Source organism: Xenopus laevis, chromosome 5S (genome assembly GCF_017654675.1).
Source record: "Xenopus laevis strain J_2021 chromosome 5S, Xenopus_laevis_v10.1, whole genome shotgun sequence".
NCBI lineage: Eukaryota > Metazoa > Chordata > Amphibia > Anura > Pipidae > Xenopus > Xenopus laevis.
Window position 1 is genome coordinate 6,273,490 of NC_054380.1, and position 26,270 is coordinate 6,299,759.

General features: G+C 45.0%; 1 protein-coding gene across 4 annotated transcripts; it reads right to left on the reverse strand.

Annotated features, from left to right (window-relative positions):
- Positions 1-513: 513 nt before the first annotated feature.
- On the reverse strand, positions 514-26,270 carry tmem63b.S (transmembrane protein 63B S homeolog). Of its 4 annotated transcripts, none has more exons than XM_018264860.2 (24): positions 26,117-26,270; positions 19,997-20,207; positions 17,755-17,834; positions 16,337-16,375; positions 15,565-15,655; positions 13,805-13,842; positions 12,917-13,059; positions 12,461-12,512; positions 11,905-12,013; positions 11,384-11,454; positions 8,087-8,167; positions 7,699-7,822; positions 7,169-7,302; positions 6,754-6,891; positions 6,000-6,153; positions 5,412-5,518; positions 4,733-4,819; positions 4,575-4,640; positions 4,254-4,416; positions 3,437-3,542; positions 3,102-3,269; positions 2,631-2,746; positions 2,290-2,370; positions 514-2,202 (listed from the first exon to the last, which is right to left on the reverse strand). In XM_018264860.2, exons 2-24 carry the CDS (start codon positions 20,186-20,188, stop codon positions 2,029-2,031), a joined length of 2,514 nt encoding a protein of 837 aa, XP_018120349.1. In that variant the 5' UTR covers positions 20,189-20,207; positions 26,117-26,270; the 3' UTR covers positions 514-2,028. The 4 variants fall into 4 exon arrangements, with proteins under 4 accessions (XP_018120349.1, XP_018120347.1, XP_018120348.1 ...); XM_018264858.2 differs by having other exon boundaries at positions 514-2,205; XM_018264859.2 differs by having other exon boundaries at positions 514-2,205; positions 26,064-26,266.

Genomic DNA, 26,270 nt, shown 5'->3' on the forward strand with positions numbered 1-26,270 from the left:
CTACAGGCTGTAATAGGGAAGAGCCTGGGTCCGCTTACCATTTATTTGTAAAGCACCAATGTGTTCTGCAGCTCTGTACAATACGAGGGAGACACAGTACATACAATTATCAAAGGGCTCCTGTTCCATTGGCACTCTAACCCCGCATAAAGGGATCACTGACACTGCTTCTATATTAACAATAGCAATAAAGAATTGCCAGCCACCCTACTACCCTCACCAACAACCACAAGCATATGTCAGAGCTCTGTATCTGAAAAAGTACTGGGAGGAGACTGGATTCACTTACCACTCCTGGCCATGGGAAAGAGAACAGCCTTGAAGCTGAAGCTTCTTGTATCTTCCAGGAGGAGGAAGTAAAGAGAATCAGAGCTTTGTATCTGGTTAAGTATGAGCAGGAAGTACAGAAAAGATGCCCAGGGCAGGGAATAATAAGTGGTTACACCATATGCAGAATGAATATAATACAAGAGAGAGATCTGGATTTCAGGCAGCAGAAGAAAAGACCAAATGTTCTTAGTAAGGTTCCTCTTTATGTACGGTCCGCATCAGCAATTGGTGACACATTTCTGCAAATATTCTACAGGAATGGCAGTGATGGAGCTGCCATTTAATGCTCAGAGGGTGATGACAATGCTTGGGGTTATCTCAGGGTGCCAATAAGAGGCCTAAACTAAAATCCCATCGACATTTCAGAGCTGGAATGTCTCAGGGTGGCGGGAACAGAGCGTTAGGAAGCAGGGATTTTCTGTTTTACAAGCAGTCCTAGTGTTTGCCCTGTTCCTGGGTAAAGGCCAGCGCAGTCCATAATTGGCATGTTCCAAAGCAGGACAAAGAGCGGACAAGGAAACACAATGCTGTGAGAACCACAAGTAACACACAAACAGCTTATTTATAAAGAACATCACTAATGAACCAAGGTAGTGCCAGCCTTCCTCGTGTGCCTTACTCCCCAAACACACACATATACTATATCTCGCCACACTAGCAGTGCCAGCCTTCCTCACTACCCACACCGGCAGTGCCAGACACACACTTTCCCCTGGACTCCCAGACACACACCCACACTGGAAGTGCCCCCGACTCACACATATACCGCCGCCAGCAATGCCAGCTTCCCTGTCTGACATGCCCTACTCTCAACACCCACACTGGCAGTGCCAGTCTCCTTCACATCACTTACCCTGACACACACACACAGGCAGCACTAATCCCCTCCCAACCAAAATCCTAGCATCCGACACACAGTTTTATTCCAGTCTCAACGCCACCCATTATATAACAGATCCTATTGTTTCAGATCTTCAGATTAAAGTAGGGTTGGTACCAATCCCTCTCAAACCATATCTAATGCAGCACCCCCACCCTCCTGAAGTGTAGTGGTGGCATAAACTGGCAAATTAGCAGATGCCACATTACCCAGCCTTGCACAAAGGTACAGCGACTCCACAGTCATATATGAACTGTTCAACACACACACACACACACACGGTGCACTGCCAGCGTTCCACTCACGCATGATTAGTGTTCTCCATCTCATATACCAATCGCACCATACTTGCACACATTAGAGTAGTATCCTTTTGTATTGCATTTTGGCTACACAAACACACACTGCAGTGCCAAATGCCCATTTCACATTGGTAGATGTGTAGTGCCAGCCTTGCTCTTGCACATGTACAATGTAAATTTGTTCACACTAAGCTGATTCTGCCTTCAGATAAAAGGATCTGAAACAGCAGTTACAGGTAGAGAGTGGGCAGTGGGGGGGTAGGGAGTCTCCTAACACACAACATGGAGACTTGCAGGCAGCAGGGGGGACACTCCCAGTCTGTACACTGTACAAAGAGCAGCAGCTGTGTGAGATCCAGTCGTCCGCGCACAGGCTGTGGAACAGATGCGTTATTGCCACAGAGCACTCCCGGAAATCCAGCAGGCAGCGCCCTCAAGTTCATGGCAATGGCGTCAGCATGTTTGTAGTATGTGAAATGCCAGTCTTGTTCTAACCCCCTCCACCTCTGCTTTGGGTCACTGGTGGATCTCGTTCTCAATGAGACTATCCTCACAGGACTGGAACTCGGCATCCTGAGTATTGTCAGCGTTTATCATCTCCTCGTCCTGTGACCCCGGCTCCTCTGTATCCTCACTGTCTGCGGCCGGCTCGCTGTCAGCTGACGAGTCTTGCAGGACCTGGGCAATGTACTTCTGGGGAGAGGGAGGCAGAGTTAGCGCCATTTTATATCTATATATCTATACACACACAATGTAACGTGGGTAGGAGAGACTCACTGTAGACTTCTGAGATGAAGCACTGGATGCTGGCCGGCCATTCTGAGTGCCATCCACAGCAGTCACCTCAGTGCCATCAATCTGCCAGACATAGGAGGAGGCAGGAGAGAAGATCTGTTAGAGGTCAGTGTAGGAGAGAAAACGTACTTACACCTATAGAACACATTGCCCTCCAGCCAAGCACAGCGGCAATCAGAAACCGCCTTCATCTGTCGCTTTATCTAAAGCTAGTCAATCAGAAGTGGAGCGTGGCCACCACTGTTCATTGCCAAAGTGGCGTGTGCTAGCTCAGCATGGGCCCGCAGAGCAGCCAGTTACTTAAGGCTGGCAAACAGTCCTACCCTGTAGTTGTGAGCACTCAGGTATTTGAAGTGTCCGAAGCAGACGTGGCACAGGCATATCGCAATGGTGATAATCAGAACCACAAACGTGAACATGGATGTTGGAGCCGTGAACCCTGAGGGTGGAAGAGGGGAAACATTCAGAGCCAATAGAATCAAGATATTAAATGACATTACCATCATCAACTCGTGCTACCATACTGACTCCCCTTGCTTGTATAATGGGCAGGTATTATCAGAATTGGGTCATGATCAGGGGCATGGCTGTGCCACTGATCCATTTGGGGAAAACCAATGGGCCGTCATTTTATTTGCTGGTAGGGTTCATCACTTAGGGTGCCCCTTGACCAGTGTGCTAATAAATGGGGCCCCTTGGAGTTTAGTGACTATAATTACTAATGGCTGCCTGGCACTCTTACACAAAGTCAGCCATGGACTTCAAACCTTACTCCCAAGATCATATGTCCTTACCAGTTCTCACAGTTGAGAAAAAGAGCAGCCAGGACAGGCAAAGGATGGGCGCTGCCACCACCTGGCTCACAGCCGCCGAGTGTATTTTCTTGTCCAGCTTGGCAGGCAGGTAAGCATAATAAAGGTTGTATCGGTCAACTAGATGCTTCAACAGCATGTACATGAGCCCTGTGTGTGACAGAAAAACAAAACAATGACCATAGAGTCATTAAGACTTTCTTATCTGCTAACCAGGTGTAAATTCCACCCACATAGTCATTCTTGTCCCAGGCCCCAGCCATATGATAAAGCTATGGGTTAGATCAGAGTAGATGGTATAGAAAGTGGTCACTCACCAAAGGGAACAATAATGGGGCAAGTGATGCTGTAGGTCATTACTACAGTGAAGATGCACATCATCCAGGCATAGGCAGCGCCAAATTGAAACTCGTAGGCCTGGTGCTGGGGTGGGTGATGAGAGAAGGGGTGTAAATCATAAGCAGAAACATTGCTCATATCCCTCTTCCTCCTACAACTTCCAGAATCCCCTAAGTGTGGCTGCTAAAGAAGGATGCTGGGAGCTGAGCAGCAGTTATTGGCACAGGAATGAAGTACAAGTAAATACTGCTGTATTTTACATGGTTTCCTGGTCTCTTCTGATTGTGGCACATGGGCTCTTGCCTGTTACAGGATACATTCTGAGCTAGCCCTGGGGTCAAATTAAAAACGGGCTACACTGTGGCTTATTCAGTTCACCGGACCCAGTGAGGATTGGCCGATATGCCCTGCCTATTCAGCTGCCACCACAGTTTCCCCCCATATCCCAAGCCAGCCATATATTACACTGGTGTAGATTGTCCCTTACTAAGTACACTTTGTATGGGATTGGCCAAGCCCTCTATAAGGGCAGTAGCACACGTAGATTGTTTTGCCACCCACATGATTTTCAGTTTGGCAGGTGGCCAGGCAGCAAAGCACTTAAATTTATATGAGTTAATATGAGAAACGCTTAGTCCCTGCTGGAGCACTGGTGCCACATAAGTCTATGAGAAGCGTCCGGCCACAAAGCTAGAAATTGCCAGAAATTGCGCCTGTGTGCCACTTCCCCATAAGAATCCAGCATCCCCACTCTCTGCAAGGTCACAAGAAGAACTCAATCGGCATCTTTCTTACCCTCTTCACATTCTTGCGCTCAGCAGCAGATCTTGCCAAACACAAGCGGATCATGTACATGAGCAGACCCGGAATTCGCAGCAGATCCATGGCATTTCCAATGAATGCGGAGGCAATGACATAGTTAACAAAGAAGGCTCCATTATCTGGAAGGAACACACACCTGGGGACAGAATGGACAGCAGTATAGCAGAAAGGCTGAAATCTAAATCCCAGCCATTTCCCAGAGTACTCTATGTACACAAATAGTGCATGTACCCCTGCCCCTTTAAATCTTTAGAGAAGAGGCAGAATTTAGCTTATACACTATACTTCACTTACTCAAATCTAATTGCTGCCTCCAGTAAGAACTTCTTGTCAAACAGCCAGCGAAAAAACAGGTCCAAGCTGGGGGAGAAAAGTGAGAGAATTAGCACAGATGTCGGGGAGCTAGAATACAAATAGAATTGCACACCGCCCAGCCTGGCACGGAGACTCACCTGCTCAGCCCCAGGGAAGGCAGCAGTAGGACCATGAAGATGAGGAAGGTATAGCACTTGTGCATGGTCGTCCTGTTCTCTCCTGACCTGTAACAATAGAAAAAGGGAGTATTTGAATTGTTCCAGCCAGGGGTATTGCCAGGGGGTGCCCATCTAACAATAAAAGCCAATTAATGAAGGGCGCTCCAAAATGTATTGATATATGTTCTATCTATAGAGACAAATTAGTTCAATATACAGCAAGTCACTCTGCAAACAATATCATTAATTCACACATGTAAACTGTGCAAAAATATTTTTATATAGCATGATAGACACACATCAAGTGCAACCATTTATGTCTATATAAGACCTGCCTAACTTAGTGGATCCAGCCTAAAGCCTCTCTAATTTGCCTCAGAGAGGGAAGAAATACACACACACACATATATATATATATACTAAACACTTGACCCTAGCACTCCATTATATAGCCTTAAGAGAAAAACAAAACCTCATTTTGCACAACTGGAAGGAAATATGTCGACATTTAGTAAAAAGAGACACTTTTCGTTACAAAGTTAGAAAGTATGCGTAAGCAGACGCGTCCCATCAAGGCAGTGTCCATGCGTCAGTCTTAACTAGAGTATTTTCTTTGGGGGGAGAAAGAGAATACCTGCAAGCAGTTCAGATGTGTTACCTGGTCCAATGAGCTTCAAAAAATGCAGAGTAATAGACGATGGTGGGGAGCAGTGAAGAGAAGGCCCAGAGTAACAGGGTGGGAAAGAACTGGGTGACGATGGGATTCTGTACATAGAGAAAAAAGCAGAACTGGTTCACAATAAAGACAAGCAAGGGAGCGCTCAGGCTTCAGCAGGTTATGTAGGGCATGGTCAGCAACGTTTCAGGCCTTTGTATGGCCTTTTATAAAGCTTACTTAACACTGGCCATCTTGGCCTTTTTATAGACAGCATTTCAACACCTACTGGCTACAAATTGACTAGGTGGTGAAATGTGGTCTATAAAAAGGCCAAGTGTTAAGTAAGCTTAATAAAAGGCCATACAAAGGCCTGAAACGTTGCTGACCGGTTTCTGCCATGAAATTGTGAATAAAGGAATTTTTCTGTACAAAGATTTCCTGTTTTGCTGATTCTGGTGGAGGATGGACCACTGATGGTACGTGCACCTGCTTCTATTTAAAGTTGGGGGTCATTTTGAGCTGACTCTGATTTGTTATCTATGTAGGGCACAGGACAGGTTAAAAGCCACAGGATGCCTGATCACTCACATTGAGGTACTCCACTGGTTTAGTAACATTGAACTTGTCCATAGTAGTGATGATGATGGCTGGAGTGGTGAGGAAGAATAGCAGGAGAAATAGGATGACATTGATAACCAAACAACGAATCCACCAGGCAAAGCCACGGATAGAGAGGTGTTCCCTGTAGGTCAGAAAGGGTTAACATATAACTGCAGAAGCAATGCGCAACCTCTTGCCTCCCTACTGCCCAGTTAGGCAATACCTGCCACCCTTATCAACTGCCACTCACCCAAAACCAATGCCTAGACACTGCCTTGCTGCACTTGAGTTCTACACGATCTGCAAGGAGTGCGCATGTGCTCCCCGTGTCTGAGTGGGTTTCCTACTGTTACGTCCGAATCCTCCATTTAACTGACTGTAGTTTGTGAATGGAATAAGGAGCTCAGATGGTAAACTCCACTGTGCAAAAGAGCTGCAAAATGTTTTGGGGCTATATAAATAAAAGGTAATAAGAGTTGCCCTATCTGTTGTACTCACAACTCTATGGTCTCTCTCAATTACACCAAATAACCTGCTACCTGCTCCCCAGTCTCTATCCATCATCCAAAGCCCTAAATTTCCAGCCACCTAAACCTATAGCCTAGTTCTGTAATCTCTCTAATCCCTAAATACTGCTCACTGGCTTCTCAACTTCATTCATTCCCATTACCCAGAACCCAACCTATTTCCTGCTGCCCAGGACTCTCTTTCACCCCGACCCAAGGCCTTGCGCCCTTCTCACCAGTAGATGTTCTGTGGATCTGGTGCATAGCTCACAGCCCAATCTCGCACATGTAAGGACTCACTGTAAGATGAGTACTTGGGTTCCCCTCGGCAGTTGCAGCCGTGGCACTTGCATGCATTAAAGTCTTTAAGGATCCTAAAAGGGCAGAGGAAGAGGAGCCAGAGTTTATTTAAGCAAGGACTAAGGGTCCTACAAGCACAGTCACCAACATATGTGCTGGCATAGAAGAGAGACTGTAAATGTGAACAGGAAGCAGAACGGGACAGGATAGAAAAGGGGGATATGAGACAGGAAGGGAGAAAGAGAATAGGAAGATGACGGGACAGATCTTTTTACACAATTATACCCAGTCAGGGTACTGTGCACAAAGTCGTGGCTCTGTTGGACACGAGTGTGATTGTTCGGGACTTACATGGCGGTAACTGCCTCGTTATGGAAGGTGACAAACGCCATGCCCAGTGGTTTCTCATTCACTTTCATCTTCTCCTTCTTGTAATCGTCCTTCAAGCGCTGCTCTAGCCGCGTGTAATACTCTATGGCCTCCACCTGCAATAAATGGTATGCGTGTGCAATAATCAGTAAGCAAGTTTAGGCCTGAACTCCAATTAGGATCATTTTTTGAGGCAGATGCCTCCCCATGGGTTCTGAGAAGATCCTGTTCTGCCTAATCACAGCTTTCCCCTGCAGACCACAACTTGCCTCTTTACACTTGCCTTCAGGTCTGGACTCAGATTCAAAATAGGCCCCGGCATTTCAGGTACACAGAGGCCCAATAAATAGTCTATGGCCACTTACAGCAGCCCCTCTGACATTTGCCAGAACCCACAGATTGCCAGTCCTGCTTGCCTGCCACTATAGGTGCTCCTATCCGCTTGCCTTCTGGCACTTGCACCAGCCACCTGTCACATCCCTCAGTCTATTTGGCCCCCAGTCCCACTTTACCTTCTCACAGCCCTTGATGACGCAGCAGCACAAGTGTCCGCAGGGTTTGGGGTTGATCATGGAAGTCAGATTCTCTTTCTCCTTCAGATTTTTGAAGTATAATCGTCCCCTCTCTGCTTTCTTCCTGCCAGGAGAAAATGTAAGGGGGTAGGGTGTATAAGTAGGACAGTGGCAAGAACTCCAAGGCTACGGATTCAGTAAGGGAGGAGCCAATATAATCCCTACTGGAACCCTAAGGCCCAGAGAAACAGTTTGGAGGACTCTAAAGCCCTACTTGCCCATGCACTGCACATAGTAAACATATTTCAACACCCACATGCTAGGACACAGTAGTAGACGTCACACTTTAAACTGCCCATTACCCAGCATGCTCAGCGCAAGTTTTTACCTTTCTGCATCCAGGAACATGAGTCTGGCCACATTATAGCAGAGTCGGGCCTCCAGAACGGTGCAGTTGTTATAGACCTCACTGGAGAAGACATGGGTTATAAACACAATGGTAAGAACTGGGACCACAATCCAACATCCCTTTAAAGGCTCCACGGCATAAGCTTAAAGGAACAGTAACATCAAAAAATGAAAGTGTTTTAAAGTATTAAAAATATAATACAGCGTTTCTCTGCACTGATAAAACTGGTGTGTTTGCTCCAGAAACACTACTATAGTTTATATAAATAAGCTGCAGTGTAGCCATGGGGGCAGCCATTCAAGCACAGGATACACAGTAGATAACAGATAAGTACTACTATAGTTTATATAAACAAGCTGCTGTGTAGCCATGGGGGCAGCCATTCAAGCACAGGATACACAGTAGATAACAGATAAGTACTACTATAGTTTATATAAACAAGCTGCTGTGTAGCCATGGGGGCAGTCATTCAAGCACAGGATACACAGTAGATAACAGATAAGTACTACTATAGTTTATATAAACAAGCTGCTGTGTAGCCATGGGGGCAGCCATTCAAGCACAGGATACACAGTAGATAACAGATAAGTACTACTATAGTTTATATAAACAAGCTGCTGTGTAGCCATGGGGGCAGCCATTCAAGCACAGGATACACAGTAGATAACAGATAAGTACTACTATAGTTTATATAAACAAGCTGCTGTGTAGCCATGGGGGCAGTCATTCAAAGGAGAAAAGGCTCAGGTTACACAGCAGATAAGCTCTGTAGAACATAATGGTGTTATCTGTTATCCACTATTTAACCTGTGCCATATAGTCTTTTTTCAATTTCCGCCATTGCTACACAGCAGCTGGTTTATATGAATTATAGTAGTGTTTCTGAAGCACACACATCAGTTTTACCAGTGCAGGGCAACACTACATGATATTTTCATTACACTTTCATTTGTTGGTGTTACTTCTCCTTTAATGTTGCAGCCTACTTCACTTTGTGGCAAGACTGATAAAGAGAGCTTTGCCTTAAACCTCCTCTTTGACTGACCTGTTCCCAGTGTCCTACAGAGCACCGTAGCCTCTTTATTCTCCCCCAGAACACTCCCTTCATATAAATAATAGCACATTTCTCCCATTCTAAAAAGTGCGGACGCTGCAGCTTTAACATTAAATTGTAAGTGCCACCTCATCAGTGATCTACTGTATTTGACACAGACACATTGACCAATAATGACAATACATTTAGCAAATTGTCTGTAGAAAAACCATTATTCAGTTGCAAATGAAGATAAAAGGATAGGTTACTTAAAAGCAAGAACAGATATTAAAGAAAGGGTAACTAAGAAAATCATTGCGGAATAAAGTAGGCACATTTCCTTGTTGTAGTGGAATAATAAACGGTTTGTAAACATCCCATACAAATACACACATTTGACTTGCAGTTTGGAAGAAGTAATCTACCTCATGAATTTCCCTGGTGGCTTTGGCTATATTGACTTCTAAAAATAGACTGAATGAGAATAACAGTACGATAAGAAATTATAAATCAGAAATAAAGGAGAAAGTTACCAAAGAAAAGTAAGAAAAAATGGACACATGGTGAAACATTTTTTTTTTTTAAACTAATGCATAATGTATCCCAAATTAGATGTGGAGACTGGATAGAGAAAATCCAAACGGTCTCAAGGAATAATTCAGTTTGTCATCTTTTCTTTAAGGTATTCTTTCGCCTTTTTTCCCCAGATGAACTTACTGATGGGATAAAAAAATGTAAAGGTAAAGCCAACAGCCCTGCTGGGAGTATTTTTCTTTTTTTTGTTGTTGCGCTTTTAATCTTGGAATGCAATGACATGATATGAAAATGTTTTCATATGCTTTCTCTCTGGATAAACAATACTTAAAGTGATACTGACACTAAAAAATGGATCATTCAAAATATTAATGTACATTTAAAGTTACCTATAGCTCATGTTGATCTTTTTTTCACTCATAGGGTTGCTTTTGTAAGTAATTGTTACTTGAAGTTCCTAAATCCGACTGTTTTGCCAACCTGTTTGTCCCTTCTCAACATGTCAGTTAGAGTTTTTAATGCCAACAGACGAATGAAGCTCAAATATGGCAGCCCCCTCAGAGAGGAACATGGGGGATCAGATGGGTAATGTGAAAGCATCTGTAAATACTTTTATAGCATGCAAAGACAATATTATGATATATGTAAAAAGGTTTAATATCTGGAATCAGTATCTCTTTAAAGGGATACTGTCATGGGAAAAAATTTTTTTTCAAAATGAATCAGTTAATAGTGCTGCTCCAGCAGAATTCTGCACTGAAATCCATTTCTCAAAAGAGCAAACTGATTTTTTTATATTCAATTTTGAAATCTGACATGGGGCTAGACATATTGTCAATTTCCCAGCTGCCCCAAGTCATGTGACTTGTGCTCTGATACACTTTAATCACTCTTTACTGCAAGTTGGAGTGATATTACCCCCTCCCTTTTTCCCCCAGCAGCCAAACAAAAGAACAATGGGAAGGTAACCAGATAGCAGCTCCCTAACACAAGATAACAGCTGCCTGGTAGATCTAAGAACAACACTCAATAGTAAAAACCCATGTGCCACTGAGACACATTCAGTTACATTGAGAAGGAGAAACAGCAGCCTGCCAAAAAGCATTTCTCTCCTAAAGTGCAGGCACAAGTCACATGACCAGGGGCAGCTGGGAAATTGACAAAATGTCTAGCTCCATGTGAGATTTCAAAATTAAATATAAAAAAATCTGTTTGCTCTTTTGAGAAATGGATTTCAGTGCAGAAATCTGCTGGAGCAGCACTATTAACTGATTCATTTTGAAAAAAAAATCTGATTGACTGATTCATTTTGATTAAAATCAATGCTCCAATGCTCCGGTGCATATATGCCATGTGTTGGTGCAAGTGATAAATGCTGGGAAGTCACAGTAAGCAGGGCTGCAAGTTGAATGGAGGTTACAGTTGGTGAGCAGGAAGGTGGAGATGGAATGTGAGGGAGAGGGCCTGCAAAAACACAGGCAGCTCACGTCTACCTTGCACACTTCAGAACCAGCTCACTTCTACCTTGCACACTTCAGAACCAAAGAACATGTGGACACTATGAGCAGGATCATCCCTCCCCCACATAGGAGTTCAGGAAAGAGCCAAGGCATGGGCAAGCACCAAGTAGCAAAAGAAAAACAAGGAAACCATCAAAGGGTAAATGATGTGGCACAGGGTGAGTGCAGAAAGTGTATTCTGGGACTTACTCAAAGTGCTTCTTGATTTTATCAGACTCAGCGTACTTGGATATGCCGTTTATAAATAAGGTTCGTTTCACCTACAGGAAACAAAAAGCCTTCATTAGACACAAAAGCTAAGAAATTTCTCTAAAGTCATGCCAATTAAAAATTGTATTTATTATGACATATCAAAAAACATCAATCACCCCACATGAAGCCCAACGTGTCCCACGCCCACCCAGCACTCAATCATAGGCAATCCATGGGAAAGCAACGCAAGCAGTAAGTCTATGAATTGCCTATGACTGAGTGCTGGGTGGGCGTGGAACGCGTTGGGCTCCATGTGGGGCGATTGTATTAATTATGACATATCAAAAAACATCAATTTTTAAATGGCTTGGGTATAGAGAAATTTCTTCACACATAAGCTTCCAGTGACGATAGTATCTATTACCCAATACCACTAGACGCCATGGTTGGAGAGAAAAGGAGTGGGATGTACAATAAAGAAGTTTATAATGATGTACACTGCCCACCCCAGGACTTACAAGATCATCCTCTTTGTAGCGCATCTTAGACGTGTGCCGCCTCATGCTGAACACCGTGAGGAGAAGGTACAGGAAAGCGAATGTTGTGTGTAACCACAGCAGATTATTCCTAGGGGAGAGCAGCCACATGTTATTACCCCCATTCCCAGCTCCACTTAACGACACAGCAGGGGATATGCGCCAAAATAGACCATAGCACAAGCAGAAAACCTGGGGGAATTCCAAGGGGAATGGCACCTTCTGGTATGAGGGGCTATCAATTAATGTATTTCTTTTCAGCCAAGAAAACACGGAGGGCAGTTAGTGTGTGGGCACAACCAGAAGAGCATTTATCTGCTAGACTATTGAGCCACACAGTATGCAATCTATACAACTCATACAAACACCCAAAGACACACGCATAGTGACAATTGTAAACGGGGCATAATATCCCTCTGCAAGCATCTGGTCTTTCAGGGTTAATTATGCCCATATGCCCCAAGACATTATACACTCAGGGTTACAGACTTGGGGATGTATTCCTTCTAGTGATCAATATGCTGCTTGCCAGACCTACCTGGAGTCCAGGTTTGCGATGGTGGTCCTCCCAAAGCTGTAGGCATTGTTTTCTGCATGAGACAGAGGAGGGATTAGGGGAGGCAGCACACAGAGGACTAATGGAGACTTTGGGCCACTGCTTAAGGTGGCAACAATTCTGATCTTTCTTGGAAAAGATGTTTCCAAGAAAGATTGTTTGTTTCAATACACAAGTGTAGAGCTGAATGGTCAGATATACATATAGAAACAATAGAATTCTACCTGTATCTGACAACTCAGCACTAACAATGGCTGATGTTCGGGTGCCTTCAAAGGCGCCCAATCAAAATTTCAACGAGCCAAACGATATCCAAGTCTTCTGCTGATATCGGTCCGCTCTTTTCCCACCATACATGCACTGAATATCGTATGAAAATTAGTTTTGTATGTGCATCTTTGGCGACCTTTATACCATCTGGCTCAATGTGGCTCTTACCCAGTAAGTCTCCAGAGAAGTTGACGGGCAGCACAATGCCCACAGAAAGGACCCCAACTACCACCAGGAGCCCAATAATGTGGCGCTGGAAGGACAAGTAATGAACCGCGTCGGCACCACACTTGTCCCGGATCTCGTCATCCCTGTGGGAAAGAAAAGCCTCATACATTAGCCAGAAGCACAGTATGCATCAATAACCTCCCCCCCAGAGACCAGTGAGTTGGGAGAGGGTAAAAAGCACAAGACATTGTCAGTGCCCCATCACAGTTCAGTCCTTTAGGGCCATGTCACACAGGGTGCTTCATTGGCCAGTTAGAAATCTCCTCTCCTGCTGACTATGAAGGACCCGACAATACTTGTTCCATTGCATTGATTGGAATTGCTGCAAGTAAAACACTGAAAATTTGAAAGGAGACATATTTAAGCAATTACCCAAGATCAGTTCAGGTAATGTTGTGACTCCCACTAATGCAAAATGGCAGGTATTTTGGGGCCCTTCATAGCATCTGATTTCCCGCTAGAATTAAAGCCCCGCTACAAGACAGGGAAACAAAGCACAGAGCAGACAAAGGACCCCCCAAGAAATCAGTCTGTTAGAGTGGAAAGGGCACAAACAGCAATCTAGGGGGTCACTGTTAGTAGGATAAGCACAAAGCACAGAGTCTTCCTAAAAAGTGAAAGTCTATAAAGGTAAGGGGAGAGAAGAGGATTCCCAGAAGTCAGTCTGTTAGGGAGGGGTGCAAAGCACAGTCAGAGCCCTCCTAATTGGTCAGTCTATTAGGGATTGGGGAATAAGCCACAACAGCCCCCAGAAGGAAGTCTATTAGGAGAAGGGGTACAGAGGTCCCCCACAGGTCAGTCTATTTTGGAAGAGGCACAGAAACTCACTTGATTCTGAAGATGGCGGTGAGCCAGGAGCAAAACCCCTGCGGAGGGAAGAGCGACACATTAAACAAAAGACCAAAGACAACTCTCTAGTCTTTATCCTACCTACTGGCACAGATGGTACCCGGGCAATAAAGCCCTTGGGCTCATCTACCTCTTCACTTGTAAACTACATCCCTGACAAATATATGCTCCCCTCTCCCCCCAATGGGACAAAAGGTGCCTGTATTCCTGGGTGGGGGGTTGGGATTTACCACTTGGTATATAACTGAACCTGAACCTAGAAATGGAGCCTGACCACTTTGAGTCTCAGAAATACAATAGTAAAGTCCTGGGTACATAGAACTAGCAAATAGAGTTGTAGAAATTCAGCAGTTAAAGAAGAACTAAACCCTAAAATATTATTTTCAAGATATATTTTATATCTTGAACTTATTGAACCAGAATAAAGGCTCAGCATTTCTATAGTAGTAACAATCCAGGTCTTCAAAGTTGTCATAGGAGTTTTCCATCTTGTTAGAAGTGTCTGTGACACGCACATGCTCAGTGTGCTTTGAGCAGCTGATGCGAATCTGGGCTTGGGGATCGTCGCAATTCACCAAGTATCAAATGAGGTTTGCCAGCTGTCATATAAACTGATGCTTCAAGGCTGATTATTGCATCCTGATTCTAATTGTGTTGGTTTTTGAGCTGCCAATAATTTGAATTATTTACTGAATTATCAGCCTTGTGCATCAGTCCCTAAGCTCAGTAAGTGACAGCAGCAAAGAGCACTGCAATGAATCAGCACAAAAGAATATTGGCAGCTTCTGCGGTATCATTTGATGCACAGATAATAATGCACACAATTTCTGCCCTATGTCTTTAGTTAAGCTTTATTTCTCCTTTAAACTAGCTGAAGTATTGGGTATTCTGACAATTCTGAACTTGATAAGCCAGAACAGAAGATATAAAAAAACAGAGCCTACTAACAGCTGGCCCAGCCTCAGAACAAATTAATCCTATTCACCCCCAGCTCAATACCAACCCACCTGTAGGAAAGTACCAATAGCAGAAGTAATGGTTACGGCAAGTAGCCTTAAAGGGATTCTGTCATAAGTTTTATGAGGTAGTTTTTATTTCAAAAATTACACTGCAAATAATTCACTCTACAATATAAAATGTAATTCCTGAACCAGCAAGTGTATTTAGTTGTAATATTGGTGTGTAGGTGCATCTCAGGTCATTTTGCCTGGTCATGTGCTTGCAGAAAGAGCCAGCACTTTAGGATGGAACTGCTTTCTGGCAGGTTGTTGTTTCTCCTACTCAATGTAACTGAATGTGTCTCAGTGGGACCTGGATTTTACTATTGAGTGCTGTTCTTAGATCTACCAGGCAGCTGTTATCTTGTGTTAGGGAGCTGCTATCTGGTTACCTTCCCATTGTTCTGTTGTTAGGCTGCTGGGGGGAAAGGGAGGGGGGTGATATCACACCAACTTGCAAAACAGCAGTAAAGAGTGACTGAAGTTAATCAGAGCACAAGTCACATGACTGGGGGCAACTGGGAAACTGACAATATGTCTAGCACCGTGTCATATTTCAAAATTAAATACAAAAAAAAAAATCTGTTTGCTCTTTTGGAAAATCGTTTTCATGGCAAAATTCTGCTGGAGCAGCACTATTAATTTTTGAAAAAAAAATGTTTTTCCTGTGACAGTATCCCTTTTACAGCCATGTAACCCTTTAGAACATTATATCCAATTTATTTCCCAGCATGCACTCACATTGTCCCGCTGTTCAAAGTCCACAGAACTGGAGACGGAGGTGAGGCGCTCGTATCGGTCATGGCTATCTGAATGCATTGCAGAGGCCACACTGAATGGAAGGAAAATATTGGTTACAAATGTCCCTCAAGACATGAGTGAACAGAAGGAGGAGGCAGCTGGCAGTAAAGTGGTTAATCACTCAGAAATCTGATTGGGAGAGAAGGAAGTTAGTAGTGTGCTATGTTAACTCAAGAAACAACAAGAGAGAGGAAACAGGAGTCACAAGTCCATCTGGCCCTGAAACAGAACAAAACACCAGTCCCCAAAGTCCAATTGGCCAAGAGTATAGAGTGCACTCAGCTGGGTTACTGAACAGCTTCCTCTCCCTAGGGGCAATGTGACGTACAAATGCAGCACATTGTTCTGATAATGTATATGGAAAGGTGCAGGGAGTATTAGTTTCTAATTTTAGCAGTAAGGGCAGGGCCAACATATCATTCCAGTAGGAATCCGCCGTAATTGGAGGCATATAGGCCCGAGAGCAGATTCTTACTATATCCTATGATTATATGGGCCAGTGAGTTCAAGTATGGTGGGGCCCAATAGTGCTGTACACAGAAGCACTTGGCATAGGCCAGGTCTGGGGCAGGTGCTTTCTATAGCCAGATAAAAAGGGCCGAGCCAGGATCAGTCATGCCAAGACAGTTAGAGGCAGAGACACCCACAGAAGGGACAGTTAAAGTGACAGCAGTGGGGATTTACAGAGGAAGTGTGCAATGTTACAACATACTATTCCTGCTCCTCTTGAGGGACTCTCTGACGCCGCTGTCTGGGTTCAAAAACAGAAAAGAACATAAAAATAAAATTAAATCATGTCAGATCTGTTGTCAGTATTCTCACTTGTCCTAAGACTGTCAGCAGTCCACTTACCAGTGGTGCAGGTACCTGCTCTGCACTTCAAGGAAACACTGAGCCCACTCTGCAAGAAATACTAAGCATGCTTGCATAGAGAACAGCCCTTGTTCTAAAAGGAAACACAGAGTCCACTTTGCAATGCGAGAATGACATTCTGCGCTACAAGGAAACCCTGAGCCTGGAGCTAGAGTCCTGCGCGGGTCCATTTTTTGGGACCCAAAACCGACCCGTACCCACAACCTGCAATCCGCACCCCGCATTCTTACCCGCTTGGACCCGCAACCCGACCCGACCCGCAAGTACCTTCTCTGCAACCCGGACCCGCGACCCGCTGACCATCAAGAATCAGGAAGTCCTGTCATTATAAACCGGAAGTGACATCATCGGAAGTAGATATGATCAGAAAAAAGGGAGTAAAACCGGAAGCAAATATTGATATTGAGAAGACCCGCAGCCCGACCCGCAACCCGCAGAACCGCCGACCCGTGGGTATACCCGCACCTTGAACTTCAATGAAAAACCCGCATGGTACTGCAGGTTTTTGCGGGTACCCGACCCGCTGCAGGACTCTACCTGGAGCCTGCTCTGCAAGTGGAGAATGGGGCCTGCTCTGCAAGTGGAGAATGGGGCCTGCTCTGCAAGTGGAGAATGGGGCCTGCTCTGCAAGTGGAGAATGGGGCCTGCTCTGCAAGTGGAGAATGGGGCCTGCTCTGCAAGTGGAGAATGGGGCCTGCTCTGCAAGTGGAGAATGGGGCCTGCTCTGCAAGTGGAGAATGGGGCCTGCTCTGCAAGTGGAGAATGGGGCCTGCTCTGCAAGTGGAGAATGGGGCCTGCTCTGCAAGTGGAGAATGGGGCCTGCTCTGCAAGTGGAGAATGGGGCCTGCTCTGCAAGTGGAGAATGAGGCCTGCTCTGCAAGTGGAGAATGGGGCCTGCTCTGCAAGTGGAGAATGGGGCCTGCTCTGCATGAAACACCGAGCCTGGTGCCTGCTCTGCAAGTAGAGAATGGTGCCTACTCTGCAAGGCTGTGTGTGTTTAAACACAATCGGTAGTGATATGTTTGGGCACATGGTGCCTAATGATCATGTTTCAGGTTAAGCCTTTTTGAACTAATGTCACAATCTCTGCCTCTTGTCAATAATAAGCTCCAAGCTGCATGTGGGGAGTGAAGTGGAACAGAAGTGCAGTACACCTTCAGTGCAGCTAAATAAATATATTTCTGCCTTAGATGTCTGTGCATAGAGAATGGCACAGAAGCAATTAAACTCCAATCCTCTGTGTATGTGCCAACTCACCTGTCTGCGTCTGTAACCAGTGCCAGCCTCCCATAATCCCACGCCACTTTCCTCAGGATGGAGAAAACAAAGAGTAGTGCCTGGTGGAGACAAGGACAGGTAAGAAAGGTAAACTTGGGTACATCCATTATGGCTGTACCAAAGAGCTTACACTCCAGCTAAGCATATTGCATACAGAGAGACAAATCAGTATATTTTGTTATTACTCTATTGGGGCAGGTAGAGCCTTTTCTCTATAGAACCTCTTTGTCCCGTCTCCTAACCTGTGTCTTATTCATCCAACCCAGAAGCACAGTAATATGTGGGATGTACAGTGGCCACACATGCAAAGCCCTGGTATGAACCCCTGCCTTGAGGAGGAGCTGTGACTTCCAGGGGTCCGTTAGTGAGCTGCATCTACAAATAACTGACTTTCTCGATTTACACTGCACACAGAAAGTGATTCAATTTGCGCATGCACTGACTGGGGAAACGGAGTGCAATGTAGCATAGTGGAAGCCAATTCTCACCTGCACTGGGATCAGGCTCCCTAACACTGGAAATCTATAGGAGCTGAGCAGATGCCAGAGAGCGGCAACCAGACAAGAATCAATGTATTAGCTCCAGATAAGATTGGGTAGTACTGAGATATAAAATGCTACTGGCATGGGGGAGGATCAAGCCCATTTAAGTCGATGCCTTGGTCTGGAATAGGGATGCACCGAATCCAGGAATCGGTTTTTAGCACGATTCAGCCGAATTCTTGTGCCTGGCCGAACTGAATCCATATTTGCATATGTAAATTAGTGGGGAAATCACATGACTTTTACTCACAAAACAAGGAAGTAAAAAAATGTTTCCCACCTTTTCCTTTTCTGCCCCTAATTTGCAAAGGGGCAGAAAAGGAAAAGGTGGGAAACATTTTTTTACTTCCTTGTTTTGTGAGTAAAAGTGGGAAAAGGTGGGAAACTTGTTTTTACTTCCATGTTTTGGATACTGAACTTATTGCATCAGCCTAAAGTTTCAGCTTCCCAATGATGCTACAGGGCTGAATGTACCACATTTCTAGCTACTTCATTGGTTAAGCTTTAGTTCTCCTTTAACGTACAGTTCCAGGGTAGCATCAGAAAGAATCAGGCATCTTGCAACACATGGGTAAGATAAAGGGCAATAATAAACCAAAAAGTGTTCTCATGCCCCTGGGATACAGACCATCGGTGCGGGCTGCAGAAGGCATGCCATCTAATCCCTAATTTGCCATAAGGGAGAGGGTTTTGTATATTGTGAGGCCACTGCCCTAAAAATGCATTAAGCCAATTAATTTATCATATATTACATATATCTGGCCCACTGTGCCCTCCACACCTTGCAGCCATAGGGAGTAGCAGGTCCCTACAGCAGATTTACATGCCATAACAGGGCCCTGCTGACTGCCCTCCTGAATATGACTCATAGCCCACGTGCTTTTTGTTAGCAACAAGTCGTCATGGGAGGGGAGACACGTCGATTTTTCTTGCCCTTGTGACTAAACCCCTGCAACCAAAGACTTGGAATTATGTGACAAGGCAGCAGGCAAGAGAGGGCAACAGCTGAGCTCAATGATGTGCCAATATCTGGAAGCAGCTGCCTTGTACTCCCAGGGGAATAAGTCACCTGAGTGCCCCCCCAGGATAAGCTGGGAGGACTGATTCATTGTACACAGCAGAGAGCTAAAATCCAAGCCATAAAGGCAACAGAGGGGCTGTTTCTCCATCTGCTGATGCATTCTTGTGGCAAAATACACTCCGTGTGTGGGCAACAAGGCCTTTCAATGCAGACACAGGAGCAAGCGCAAGCCAGCAGATTGGCTGAATTTTGGCATGTGAGTAGCCCTGTCTGGCATTATCCTAAGGCAGGACAGGACTGCTGCTTACAATGGGGATCAGATAGGATCTGTGCAGCCACTGGGACAGAATGCTCTGTTATACAGATAGCTAGAATCTCAGCTGCCATAAAGCAGGACAGGACTGCTGCTTACAATGGGGATCAGATAGGATCTGTGCAGCCACTGGGACAGAATGCTCTGTTATACAGATAGCTAGAATCTCAGCTGCCATAAAGCAGGACAGGACTGCTGCTTACAATGGGGATCAGATAGGATCTGTGCAGCCACTGGGACAGAATGTTCTGTTATACAGATAGCTAGAATATTGACCATAAAGCAGGCAGGAATGCTGTCTATGGGTACATAGCCCATTTTCTCCCGTTCCCCACCCCCACTTACCAGGAAACACATAAAGTCCAGTGCAAGTACAGTTGGCACCCCCCCGAAGGGCAGGCCCTGCAGTACGGTGCTGCGGATGCGAGCACTGTAGCAATAATCCCTAGTGGTGGCATTGTTGCAGGATGAGCCTGTACAGGAGCCTGCTGCTGTGGTGCCCATAGATGCCAGGGTGCCAAGGACAAATGGGGTCATGATTATTTCATTTTTTGACCTTAGAAAATAAAACACAACAATTAGGGGAGAAGAGATTCTCTGCAGTAGAAAAGTAAACAAGGAAAGACAAAGTATAGAGTAAATAAGGGGCAATAATGAGTGGGAGGTGAGCAGGAGGCAGTCGAGTAAATAATGGTCCCAGTCTATAACGTATAGTATAAATATATACTGTACAAGTGGCACATAAGCTGCTTGGTTTGAGGTATCTAATTTACATAGGAAATCTTTACTAGCCCCCTAGCTTTACTAGAGACAAATTTCATGGAAGCAGTTATAACAGGAGTACATGTATAACTGTATCATCACATGCATGTCCAATAATTACTCTTGCCCTCATTAATGGTAACTCTGTAGCCTCTGGGCTAGAGTCTAACTCAATCGAATCACACAGATGTCACCTTGGGAGGCTGCCACCCCCAGAAACCTAATGGTCTCTCCCTTCACTGGCAGAAGTTTTAATAGGATCAACAGCAGGGAGTGCTTACACAGCAATGTGCTGAGGGAATAAAGCCAGTAAGCAGCTCTCCAGACCCGGCCATGGACATTAAAGGAGATGTAAAGGCAAAAAAATAAACTCCCATTTCTACTTTCTTCAATGAAAAAGAAATCTATCTCCAATATACTTTAATTAAAAAATGTGTACCATTTTTATAAGAAACCTGACTGTATGCAGTGAAATTCACCCTTTGTTTTACTTGCTCTGACTGCTGTGGATAGGAAACTTTAGGCAGTCTCTAACTGCTCCGCAGGAAAACGATCATACTTTCAAACTGCAGGGAGGGGCAACCCCCCACCTTACTTCCCAGAACTCAAGCAGCTTTGTTTGTTCCCCTGTAGAGCTGTCGACGACTGTGTAGAAACTGTGTAGAGATTTGTATCCACAGAGCCAGTGCAGTCTGTATATTCTGATTATTAATCAGTCTTGCTGTATCAGCTTCTATGGCAGAAATGATTTGACTTGTGCTGTTTTTATATTTTATGACGATTAACCTCCCAACTGAAGCCCAGACCACACTGAGCATGTGCATGGTCTTGGTCTTGCAAAGATTGCAAAGAAAGTTTCAAGATGATGACCCCCTGAGGCTAGGATTGCCACCTTTTTAGAAAATCTTTACCGGCCAGTGGTGGGGATGGGAACAAAAGCAGCAGGTGGGCGGGCCTCCGCCCCAGCGGAGCGCCAAGGGGTTTTGTTAACGGTATTACAAATTTACCGGCAACTACATCTGTAATATCTGCCCCGGTCTTGGCAGGTGTTTTACCAGCTAGGCCAGTAAAAGACCGGCCAGGTGGCAACCCTACCTGCGCCCAACTTTGAAAGCATAAATCATTTGTTTAATTAGGCTTCTGGTAGCTTCGTGTTTAGTATACAAAATACAGCATTTATAGCTTTATTCTATTTTAGACTTTAGTTCCCCTTTAAACAATACACCTCTAACCCATGTGTATACAAACCAGAGACACAAACAAGCCCAGTCAAACACCCACCCAGCATCCACCTCTGGTACTGTGCCATATATGCTCATAGTGACAGCAATGTGAAAAAAGGCTCGGAGTCCATAAGCTGGAACTGTCTGAATAAGCACAGGGACACTTACGCTGGAATCCGAGGTATACCAGGGGGTCACTCCCCAGTGCCAAAGGGTTATATCGTCAGGGGGCAGTTCTCTAGCAACAATGGGATATGTGAGTATGTCAATAGGACATACATCAATGGGGTTTACCAAGGGTGCCAGTTACCCAGCACAAAAGAGATATAAAAGGGATTGCTACAATAAATACACAGGGAAATATTAGAGATGAGCCCAACAAAGATGAGGTGATATGATGAGGCCCAGACAAAAATAGGATATATATATATATATAAATAAAACATAACGTACACACACCTTATATATAGTATATAACTATACACCCTTCTGTCTTCTTCTAAAACATGACTGACTGGCTTCTAACAACCGCCCTCCTGACTGGCCTAACCTAATCCTACGAGGCTCTGGAGCGGGTTCTGAGTGACAGGTTGGGTGCAGAAAGGGTGCGAGCCAGAAAACCTGGATGAGCAAGATTCTTTATTAGATCAGAAAGCACTGAGAGCTGGGTATGTGCCCTGTACTCCCTGCACCTCGGGGCATCTCCCACATTCTTCAGGCACCCGAGCACAATAAGCCCTAGGCATAGCCCTTATACTGTATAGTTTGTCAGATTCTAACCTGTTATAGTATAGAGCCCGTGGACCTGCCATAGATCTGCCTATCTGCTACCTCCATGTGCTGGGATTCCCTGCAGCCGACACACAGGTCAGTATAGAGTCTGTAGCCCATCTGCTATTGGTAGCCCTAGGAGCAAAACTTATTTTCTAGTTAAACTGCATTCTTGGATGCTTGAATGGTACTTTAAATTCTGTTAACATTGTCAATGGGCTGTAGCACACGACAAACCCAAAAGGGGTATTTAGACTGCAATCATATACATTACAGGTAGTCACTCACATATGGCTGATATCAATAAAAAATGAGCCGGGCTCCAGAGCTGGTGCTATCCCTGCCTTCCCTATATCAGTCCGGGACAAGGGTATACAAACAGTAAGGGTCATTGAAAGCTGGATTTTAGCAGTCTAAAACTGCGACAGAAACCCCTCAGAGCTCCCGTATAAAGATATCCCAGAACAGGAGAGCGCAGAATAGATTATTCAGCAACAGGAGAGGATTGCTCAACTCATTTGGATACACATATGTGAATAGTCACAGCTCACTTATGATGCGAAGTATTCTGCAACTCTTGATACCTTATAACTCACTTCTATTAGTTCCCTAGATCAGTACATTTGCAGAATTCTCACATGAAATCCTGAGTACGTTTACATCAATGTAGTTTTTTTTTTTTTGTTTCTTTAGATCCCTTTAAATGGGTCATTGGAGGACCATTTTGTTCTTGTTGTTTGGGTTCATTGGTCTCCACAAAGGTTTTCCTGTAGATTTCCCTAGTTTTGGCATCATTTGTTCTCCCTTCTGTTTTAACCAGAGAATATGAGACATCCTCTGACCAACCTTGGGCAAATCTGCCTGGGGCAATGGGCCCAAATCCTACTGTGCAAAGTGTTCCTCCAGTTCACCAAACTCTTAACAGCTGTAATATACGCAGGTATCACATTTGATATAGATATACATCAGCAAAATTTTTTTTAGCCCTCTGCAAATGATCTAAGGCTTCAAGCAGAACGGACAACACAGGGAAGCCCAGTCCTTTATAATACATACATATTTTCTAAAGGTTATGTTTTACTGCTTTTCAAAATACAAACAATACGACACATAAAAACTAGGGATGCACTGAATCCAGGATTCGGTTCGGGATACGGCCAGGATTCGACCGAATCCTTCTGCCCAGCCGAACCTGAATCCTAATTTGCATATGCAAATCAGGGGTGGGAGGGAAATTGTACGACTTTTTGTCAGAAAAAGGAAGTAAAAAATGTTTTCCCATTCCCACCCCTAATTTGCATATGCAAATTAGGATTTAGGTTCGGCTGGCCAGAAGGAACCCTAATTTACATATGCAAATTAGGGTTCGGATTCGGCCAAATCTTTCACGAAGGATTCGGCCGAATCCAAAAAAGTGGATTCGGTGCATCCTATTAAAAAGAGATCATGATCTGTCAGTTCAACATAGCCTCTATGCACAAATGATGCCACATATATTTTCAGCGTTACTACTGGTTTTTTTTTTTTTTTTTGCACAAATGAGACAAGAGTGTACCAGTGCATTATACTCTTTTACATATAGAAGGAATGTGCTTTACAAAGTTGTGTTTTGGCCTGATTTATTGAAAATGTATGCAAAACCCCTACAAGTCCCGCCCGTGTGTTCTACTTCCTGCTGCTTCCTGTCCCAGGCTGTCAATAGGAGCCTGCACTGTGAGATAGGAACCAATCAGCAGCTATGCTGACCTGATAGGGAACTGGAGCCTGTCTTTGCTCATGTGACTGCAGGGCTGTGATTGGCTCTGACCCTCCTACTGTGCTTCTGGCAGGGACCATTCGCACACGCCCACCCCTCATTTGAAACACAGACAGCAAATCTAGCGCCTATAGGTCACTGTTCTACATCACACCAGACATTATCATTTATTCTGGATGCCTCTCCTTTATGGATTCCTTTTCGGGTGCTCCCACTACTCTGCTGGAACTGCTACTCTCTCTACTACTGGTCTTTCCCACTCTACCTGCACCGTTACTCACTGTTTTCTGATGCTCTTTCTTACTGTACCTGCACGGTTACTCTCTCCTACTGGTCTTTCCTATTTTCCCTGTACTGTTAAGCTGGCCATAGATGTTGAGATTTATCGTACGAATTGACCATCAACTAAAAAGACTAATTTGCCATGAAAACAAAGCTGAGCTGCCTGCTTGGCCCTGCAAACATAGATAGATTGCACTGGGGCCGACAAAGATTTTTGGACTTGGCCGATCAATTTCCTAACAGATGTCGGCCGAAAAATTGTAAAAAAAAAAAAAAAAACAACATTCTGTGCAACTTCCCAATCTCTCACTCACTTATTTATAGTTGTATATAATGGACTGTTCTTTTCCCTTCATCGGACTCCCTAGAAAATGCAGCAGAAGCCAACTGATTTACAGATCTAGAACAGAGTACAGAAACGGACAGACACTGACAGACAAAAGCTAATGGCATTATACAAGGAGGGCATGATGAGGCTAATCTCTAACCCTTTAATTCTCTTCGTGCCTGTAAGAGCATCACATTAAAGACATTAAGCCCATACAGTGCCACATTTATGAGTGGGTACAACACAAGAATTGTATTTCTTGCTTAGAAGTTCCACAGCCAAATGATGTGCCACTCCAGACAGGAATCAGCAGTCAAGCACAGGTGACTTGGACATTATATCCTCATCCTCCACAAGGAAATATAGAAATAAATATATATTTGCACCTCTCTGTAAAGTTAGGTATGAGGGGCTGTAACAGATGAGCATGACATTAGTACAACTGGCAGCACTAAAGCAAATGAGTGAGTGGCCCTCGGCCTGTTATACAGAAGACTCTTTGTAGGGCACAGACTGGGCTACAAGAGGCCGGACACCAGCGTTCTGGGCCCATTCAGTACTAGTTAATTCCAGGCTGTAATGATAATAGGGATCTTATATGGACATAGTACAAACTATGTCTGACTGTGCTAGCAGCAGAGCTCACAAATACAACTGCAAGAGCTGACAATCTACTATGTATTCTATAGCAAGCATGTCCCCAAACACAAGTATTGTGCCCCTTGTACATTAGGGGGTCCGAGGTAACACTGTTCAGTGCTGCAACGTATCTTCAGCAAAACACATGGCATAAGGGGTGCTGGTGGGGGGGCAGTTTGTCAGTGGGTGCTGGTGGGGGGGCAGTTTGTCAGTGGGTGCTGGCAGGGGGCAGATCGTCTTCAGTGGGTGCGGGCAGAGGGCATTTAGTGGGTGGACGAGGGGCAGTTAATGGGTGGATGAGGGGCAGTTAGTGGGTGGACATGAGGCAGTAAGTGGGTGGATGAGGGGCAGTTAGTGGGTGGACATGGGGCAGTAAGTGGGTGGATGAGGGGCAGTAAGTTGGTGGGGCAGAGGGGCAGTAAGTGGGTGGGGGCAGTTAGTGGGTGGGGGCAGAGGGGCAGTAAGTGGGTGGGGGCAGTGGGCCAGTAAGTGGGTACCGGGAGGGCAGATTGTGAGTAAGTTCTAGGCGGAAGCAGGTTATGAGGTTGTTCCTGGGCAGACGATAGAAGGAAGCAGATAATGAGAAGGCGGCTGAGCTGACAAATGGGCAAATACCCAGCAAAGATGGCGTCAAGCCTCACATACACTTACTGACAATAGTGCTGATACAGAGAGGGCCCCAGAGAAGGCTGTTGGTCACTCACCAGGCCGACACTAGATCCGCTCCGCAGGGGCCTCTAGGGCTGCGCCTCTCAGTGCTGCTCCCCCAGCCCGGGCACCGACTCACTGCAGGTGGGCGGTACCAATACTGACGTCACCAGCAGTACCCCGCCCACAAATGCTTCCACTGCGGGCTAA

What these genes read in the sequence shown, in the direction of transcription:
- tmem63b.S (XM_018264858.2), bottom strand. Translation starts at nt 20,188, where the DNA reads ATGACCCCATTTGTCCTTGGCACCCTGGCATCTATGGGCACCACAGCA. An exon ending in AACGAGGCAGTTACCGCCAT is followed by an intron (nt 6,892 to 7,168) that starts GTAAGTCCCGAA and finishes CTGCCCTTTTAG; the next exon opens with GATCCTTAAAGACTTTAATG. An exon ending in TGAGTGCTCACAACTACAGG is followed by an intron (nt 2,371 to 2,630) that starts GTAGGACTGTTT and finishes TATGTCTGGCAG; the next exon opens with ATTGATGGCACTGAGGTGAC.